The sequence below is a fragment of the Sinocyclocheilus grahami genome, unplaced genomic scaffold, assembly GCF_001515645.1.
Source record: "Sinocyclocheilus grahami isolate Dianchi unplaced genomic scaffold, SAMN03320097.WGS_v1.1 scaffold166.1, whole genome shotgun sequence".
Lineage (NCBI taxonomy): Eukaryota > Metazoa > Chordata > Actinopteri > Cypriniformes > Cyprinidae > Sinocyclocheilus > Sinocyclocheilus grahami.
The window spans coordinates 419,411-427,650 of NW_015505345.1; the positions used below are offsets into that span (position 1 = coordinate 419,411).

Consider the following 8,240-nt stretch of genomic DNA (forward strand, 5'->3'; position numbering starts at 1 on the left):
AGCAAGAAAAATCAGTCTCTCTCAGCATGAATGTACTGTATATGAACACCCAGTTGAATATTGCGGCAAAATATGCACATTTTTATTTCAGGTAAGTAATTATATGGATAAAAAAACATTTGTAGCAAGATCTCCTCAACTAAACTCTTAAAAAATAAAGGTTATTGACATCTTTGATTTCATGAAGAACCTTTAATATCCATGGAAACGTTGGTAACACTTTTATAGAGACAAATTCTCACTATTAATTAGTTTCTTATTAGCATGCCCATTATTAACATATAACATAACGCCGACATCTTACATCATCCTCCCAGAGCTGCTTCCGCAAGCTAGATTAAAGTGATTATTACGTTTTGAATATGGATATTTTTCTGACAAAAACACATTGATTCGCTACAGGAGGCCTTTGTTCACCCCCGGGGCCGTGTGAGGCACTTTTTATTATGGATGCATGCGCTTTATTTCACTTCTTTTGGACTGATGCACTGCAACACCCCGCTGACTGCCATTAAACAGCTTGGAAGATCAAAGACAATTTTAAGATACCGCCGATTGGATTCATCTGAAAGAAGGAAGTCATATATGCCTAAAATGGCTTGAGGGTGAGTAAATAATGGGCTAATTTTCATTTTTGGGGGAACTATCCCTTTAATGGTTTGTTAATAGTGAGAATTGGACCTTAAAATAAAGTGTGAACGAAACTTTCTATTGCAAAAATGGTTATTTAAAATGTTCTTCACACTGCCAATAAATAAATACAACTATAGTTAAGAATTATTTAAGAATTGCTCATTGAAAGGGTGTTTGGGGAACCCAAATGGCATTACTACCAAAAACTGAAAAAAATAAAATAAAATAATTTGTGTATGAGCTAAATAAAATTGAATAGAGATGTAGTTTTAGACAGCACCACGGGCTTTAATATAATGCTATAAACAAATGATGGATGTGATGAAAGACTGTCACCATGCTCCCTGTCCACCTGTCTGACAACTGAGTGTGGATTATAGCAGAGCATTCTGGGAATGCAAATCAGGCCCTCTTCATACCCATTAAATCGAGCAACAGCTTCAAACGCCGATTTGTTCTGCAAATAGCCCATTCAGTGCGGGCCCAAAAAGCTGCAACACCTTTCTCTCCCCCTGCGGTAATTGAATCTTCAAAGGGGCATTTCCACCCCCTGTCCTTGTCCGCTACAAGGACCGTGGAATGAATAGCACGTTCATATGAAAAGAGAAGAAAGTATACATGTTTATCCATGTTCAATTAGCCACCCCGTCATCTGCATTCATAATTACGGCATAAGAACATGGACAAACACAATTAAGGGACAGAGAGATGGCACCGAATTTAGGAAGGTTCATAAAAAAGCATAGTTTTGCTAATGAGCTCCGTTCTCAAGAGAAACTCAACAAGATGAATTACTGAGATCATACAAATCCTTTGGTCTCCTGATGGAAAATTGGTTCTTTCAGATACTGTACATAATTCATATTGAGTGATTTCAGAGAAGAACACCTGCGAGAGATTTAGGACTAACCCAAGGTAAATTCATGGCACTTGAAACACATAGTCCACATACTTCATTGAACATAAAAACAAAGTTTCAGTTTTTTAGTAGGATTTCAGATTTCAGTAGGATTAAAAAAGGGATGTTTTAATCTCATTTTTTATTAATTAAATACACCATATTGGAGCAAATGTCTCTGAAAATATCACAAATAGAATTCTCTCATTCTGCATTTATAGGTTGACAGCTATGAGCTTCATTTTTTGTTTGTTGCGTGATTTCGGGTTGGAGGGAAAAGGGAATAGGGTTAGCTGCTGTGTGTAGTATGTACGGTAGTCACAATGGGACAAAAACATTTACATGCATACATACTGTACATGGTAGTTTTACAAATACACCAAGAGAGTTCATGATTTGATTTCCACAAAAAAGCCACGGATACTTCTTTGAACCCAGTCTTCAGGATTTTTTTATATCATCCGAAATGAATCACATTCCCTTTACAACATCTAAAATATAGAAAGAGAAGATACCATGTTTTGAAGAAAAGGAGAATAGACAAGGTAGGACAAAAATATAAAGGAAAAAAGAAAGTCAGTATTCCCCCACTACATTTTCAAACAAGTGTCATGAAAGTAGATTCAAAAATCGCTGCAGTGGATCAGCTTCATTTGTCATTTTAATTTCACCCTTTCTGTCTCTTTTTTTTTTTCCCCTCTCCAGCTGGTCTCTCTCCCTTTCAGTCTTTGAGTCCCTCAGGATCAGAGGTCTCGCCTGGGTCAGTTCATAGAGTCCTCAGTATTCCCCCTCCAGGGCCTCATGGGTATTTTCCATCCATGATTCAGGAGTTTGGAGTAAAGGGCGGCTCTGGCTATTGTAGGTCAAGGTGGAGCTCAAGCCTGAGATTGGTGCTCTGTTTCGGAGTAGCGGAACTTTGAGAAAAGGAGTGGGATGGGGTCCGATCCGAAAAGGTCTTGGGTGACAATGAGTGAGGGGCTGAAATGAAGGCACACATCCTGCTTTGAGCAACACCGGCATCCTAACACACCTGGAGGGCAAAGAGAGAAACCGGTTAGACACACTTAAACCGAAAAATACAATTACAACCAGTAAATGGGTCGATGACAAATTTTGTCAAAGCTGAAAAAAGGAAAAATCTTTAACAAATATACTTTAAAACATAAAAAGTTGATTATATTATATATATGATTATGAAATGGCTTTGAAAACATTGACACACTATTTTAAAAAAACATTTATTTACTACATTTAATGAAAAAGTAATGTGGTGTAACTATATATTTTAACTATTTACAAATATAAATATAATAAAATATATATTCTCACTTGCCCGGTCTTGAAAAGGTCTAATTATCTGATATTATAAGAGACTCGTTGACATTTTTGGTTCTGTCTATAGTTTCATATCCATTTTTTTTTTTTTTTTTGTGCACTCTGGTCACACAACAATTATTAATACATGAAATAGATCAATTAATCTAACGTTCAACTTCTACAAAGGTGTATTCAAGTAACTGGAAGTATGAATGCCACTGACCCAAATTAACTAAATGTCAATTTTGCTATAAACTACAGTCAGCAAGTTTTGAAAATGAAATTCTTAAAAATAAAAACAATTTTAAAAAACTGTAGTAGCAACTAACAACTTGTCTTATAAAAAAAGTCATATAATATAGTAGCGTCTTTCAATGGGAGTCATAAAAATTGCATGTTCTCTTAAATAACATACTCCATTTCTATTGTCAAATGAAGACCGCCAGCTCTGCTAAAGCCCCCTGCTTAACTTATTGATCAGTAAGGCTTTGAAATCCATCTGCCGCCCTATTTCCTCTGCATTTTAAGTGCATATTGTAAAGTTAGTCTCTTTTTGTCTCATTTTTAACAATGATGTGCCACAGTCCCCAGGGTGCTAAGTTCTTGCGCAGCCGAGACAATTATCCCAATATCCAAGCGCAGCGTTCCGCTTTCACAGACAGTCACGGCAAACTTTTTACCCCCTAACATTCTCCTTCCTTTTGTTTTTTAAACATTCTAGGGGGCAATTTGCTTTTCCCGTCTTACCTCAAGTTACTAAGGGGTTTCAGGCTACTGTAATAGTAATTGCGAGCCCTCCACGCCACCCCACATTGGAGGGCTAATTAAAGAGACGGAGGCTGTGAAAGTTTGGATCCCCTGGGTTCAGGCTCAGCATGAGAAAGGTAATTTGTCTGTCCTGAACAAAGAGATTAGGGAGAAGCCGGGGAGCTACTTAATAAATGAGCATCAAATGTCCTCAGCCGTGGACACGGACAGCACCAATTATGTCACCATGAAATTGCACATAATAAAAACAATGGCTGCCGGACGAGGCCTCCTATCTGTCTAGGGAAGCGTTTGGTCAGTTCTCTCTCTCACTCCTTTCTGTACTGGCTTGTTTCAGCTCCCAGCTTATTTCTATAGGTTCAGAGGAGAATTACAGCTAACTTCAAAATCTGAGCAAAAAAATGCACCGCAATCTCATAAATTACAGAGTTTCTTTAATAATAAGTTCCCTAAAAATGATTTGAATCTCTCTGTACCAAGCGAAAACACGACTGTTTAAGTATCTCCTGAGGACACGTGGACCTTCTTCTGTTCCTGCTGGTGAAGAGGGGTGTCTGGGTGTATTTAAGAACTCTCTCTCCGCTATAATTAAAGCAGCGAGGCCAATATTCAGATTGCATTTTAGCATTAATAATTCAGCTGTTTTCACTACAATTGATGTCGGCACATAAATAAACAATGAGGCCTCATATTTACACAGCGGCAGCCGCCGAGCGAGAGCAGGGGAGAGGAAGGAGGAGGAATGGAAGGATGGGGGCTTAAAAAGACATTTAAAATTAAGCTTGATAATGCAAAGGCTTTCAATTTGAAACGCAACATGCTCTTGGAGCTAATTTGTAAAAGTGACGATGCCTTAAAAGGCCTCTAACGGAGCACCGAGCTTAATGGAGCTGTTTCCCCGCTCACTACATCTCTCCTCGAACTGTTTTTTTCCCATTGAAGGTGAAATAAATGTTCACTAGGAAACTCGACAACTGTCCGATCTCTCTCGTATACGCTCTCACATCCCCCTCGTCTCCATATCAATACTGATTATGTGTCACTGAGCTGTTATTTTCAGTGTTGCCGAGTGATACAATCGGCTGGTGGCTGACTACACAATGAAGTCTTATTGCAGACGGTCCCAAAGGCGAGAAGGGGAATTAGGTAAATAATTTGCCTGCTTGGCGTCTGGGTTTGTTTATTTAAAGCTTGCTGTGCAGCGTCGGAGGAGCAAATAGTCAGGCAGAACTGTGGAGGTGAAAACAGAGATGAAAATGGGACAGAATGCTTGACGCCAGCTAGCTTTTTTGTAAAAAAACAAAAAAACACCAACATTAAACCAAACCAGATTAAGAAATGAAAACACGCCTTTTGTTGTTGAGCAAAGTGGGTGCCAGGGTTTCCTGTTATGTAATCTTATGGATGGCAAATTAACTATACATAATAAGTATTGAATGTGAATGTGTCAGGGTTTGGAAGAAGGAAATAATTTTCACCTTCCTTACCCATCCTGTATCTAAAAAGCTTGCGATAGTTGTGATCTCATTTCAGCAAGTTAACATTAATTGTGATATATTAGCTTCCAGCCAGGAAGAATTACACTTGTCCTCTAGACCTTATTATGGGTTAGGAGCACAGAATTAGATATGATACATTTATTTTTCAATCTAAATAAAACAGAAATTAAAAGCAATATTTTGTTTAGTGACTGACTGAATGGTGTTTTGCTAAAAAAAAAAAATAAAATAAAAAACAAGATACATGAAGTGATCCTCAACCTATAGCAGAGGATTTTAAGTGTGAAGTTTTGATAGCAGACAGATAGCGGCTCTCACTTTCTGGTCAGGCAGTAGAGGGTTAGTCTGCAGTGAACTCAAATGGCCGTTGATGAGTGCTGTGGGTCTGTCGTGTTCGCAGAACAAGCTGCCGTTGATGTAGTGAAACCTGTCACCAGGGACCAGCCGGTTCCGGCAGGTAGAACATGTGAAACACTGCAGGAGACAATGAAAAGGACTCCATTACCCACAAGTCTCAGCACATCCCATCTCTGATCAATCTCTGGACAAGTTAAATCATTATCCATTATCCTTATTTCCTACAGGGATTCTACATGGGCATTAAACATAGATGAAAAGACTGACTAAAATTTAAACACAATATGATATTTTTGGTATCAATAATAGACAATTTTTTATAGAGAACTCCATCAAACAACCATTGAAAAGCAGACTCTATGGAGTGTGAAAGGATTCTCTAGTGCAATGAAGCATTTAATTCTAGAGCAGCCGTGGTCACTTAAAGATTAAAGGTTACCTTGAGATGGTACACGTTTCCCTGTGCCCTCATAACCAGTTCACTGGCTGGGATGGACTGACCACACGCACTGCACGCCCCACTGTTCCCAAATAACCTGTGAAAAGAAACAGAGACATGTTAGGATTGTCAAAATAAGAGATAAAGTGTGAGAGCTGAATCTGTCTTAGACAAAGCCTAAATCAAAACATTGTAAATGTTACAGCACGAATGTATCAGCGAAAAGTGGCAGAAAATATCATGAACAAAAATATCAAATATTAGCTTCAAACTAAATTATTCATTAAGATGTACAAATGAGGAAATAAAGGTAATTACGTGAGGGAAGACAAACATTATGACCATGACCAATATCGCCCTCATTGACATGATCTATTTTCGTTCACACAGTATGACCTGTGCAGACAAATGAAATCTTTCTGCATTAATAACTAAGGCACACAATTTGCAAGTGATTTTTTTTTCAGTCAATGACATTTTATAAAATATATTTTCAGACTGTTTTTTAAATGAACTTCTTGTATGGCTTCAGAAGGTTTGGTACACTACCATTCAAAGGGGTTTATGCTTTCAAAAGGTCTCTTATGCTCATCAAGGCTGCATATATTTGATCAAAAAGTAATACTGTGAAATACTGTCACCATTTAACGGTTTTCTATTTATCATATTTTAAAATGTAATTTATTCCTATAATGGCAACGCTGAATTTTCCGCAGTCATTACTTCAGTCTTCAGTGTCAAATGATCCTTCAAAATGATTCTAATATGCTGATTTGCTGCTCAAGAAACATTTCTTATTACCACATCTGAAAACTTGCTGCTTACATTTTTTGGTGGAAACTGGAATGCGGTTTCAAGTTCAAAAGAGCAGCATTTATGTGAAATAGAAATCTTTTGTAACAATATAAATGTTGATGAATTTAATGTGTCCTTATTTAATAAAAGTATATATTTCTTTCACAAAAAAACAAAAACTTACCTACTCTAAACTTTTAAAAGGTGGTTTATATAGTGCATTAGGCATGTGGACTGATATTACAATACTTTGTAGTATTTTATTGCACTTTCTGGAGCTTGACAGTCATGGTCACCATCCACTCTCATCGTATGGAAGAGAGAAGCCTTAACATTTTTCAAAACTTCTCCACTTGTGTTCCACATTTGAAAGTAAGTTACATGGCTTTAGAACATGAGGGCAAGTAAATGACAATAAATGAGTTTGATTTGAAACAAAACACAACAGACATGCATAACACAAGGTCTTTATTAACACTGACACTAATGAATACTTCTGTGTGCATCAAAAAGGTTTGTTAACCTGTCTGGCCTTGTTTTACTGTAACAATGAAATCCTTGCAAGGACAGGTTAAATCATTTCAATCCTGTGCCCGGGCCTCCTTTTCTCCCTCTCGCAGTCTCTCTCTCTCTCTCAAATGCACACATGCAGAACAAATTACATCTTCAATATTCTGATGTAGGAAAAATAAAATCATAGTAATATCAGCAAACCAAATGAAAAAAATCCTGCATCCTGTCCTCCAAAAGCCTCTGCCACTGGGACTAAGTATTACCTTTGGTGTTCATTTTTTGCAACCTAATAATAACCTAGAACATAAGCAATCAGGGCCTAAGAATATTTGATTGTACATCTAGGCGGAGACACAGCGCTTTTGCCATTAGGACTCAAGCGAGTGCTCAGTCACTGCCGCCTTTCCATTAGAAACCCCCGGCTACCCGGGTTGATATATAATGTGCATGGGTTAACCTTTTCAATCATAGTGTCAACATTTTAGATTTGCTTCTGCTCATCTCTTTCGTCTCTAACCTTCCCTCTCTCTCCCTCTCTCTCTCTCAGTCTCTTGATAATGAAATGCTTGCTCCTGCTTCGTTTCTATCTGCCTTCTGAGTCCACAATTTAGATTACTTCATCTTGCCGAGCAACAAACTGAATGAAATTTCGATTTGAGCAGAAAGTAATTTACTGGGATCTGGACCCATTTGTCATCATATCTCACTGGCTGTTTGCTCTATCACTGCACTTTTCCTATGCAATCAAATAAGACCACAGCATCTGACAAGCTCCAGAGAGAGAGAGAGGGAAATATGAGGAAAGAAGCAAGAAAGAAAGAGACCGTTAGAAGGATAGAGGGAGGGAAATGGGGAATGGCTACAAAAGGATAGAGAGGAAAGACATGAAGGAAACGGTGGGTGTCACAGCATGTCCCTCGTGTACACAGTTACAGATTAACCTAAGAGTTCATGGATGATTTCGTCCCACAAGATTCTTCCAACTCGTAAAATGATAAACGCACATTGTACGGATGCCGAT

At 38.0% G+C, this 8,240-nt stretch overlaps 1 protein-coding gene across 1 annotated transcript; it reads right to left on the reverse strand.

Annotated features, from left to right (window-relative positions):
• Nucleotides 1-2,228: 2,228 nt before the first annotated feature.
• On the reverse strand, nucleotides 2,229-7,840 carry LOC107593175 (LIM domain transcription factor LMO4.2-like). Its single transcript, XM_016282789.1, has 4 exons — nucleotides 7,836-7,840; nucleotides 5,912-6,008; nucleotides 5,434-5,589; nucleotides 2,229-2,561 (listed from the first exon to the last, which is right to left on the reverse strand). The coding sequence occupies exons 1-4, from the start codon at nucleotides 7,838-7,840 to the stop codon at nucleotides 2,553-2,555; spliced, it is 267 nt and encodes an 88-aa protein (XP_016138275.1). The 3' UTR covers nucleotides 2,229-2,552.
• Nucleotides 7,841-8,240: the final 400 nt, after the last annotated feature.

What these genes read in the sequence shown, in the direction of transcription:
- LOC107593175 (XM_016282789.1), bottom strand. An exon ending in GAAACGTGTACCATCTCAAG is followed by an intron (nt 5,590 to 5,911) that starts GTAACCTTTAAT and finishes TGTCTCCTGCAG; the next exon opens with TGTTTCACATGTTCTACCTG.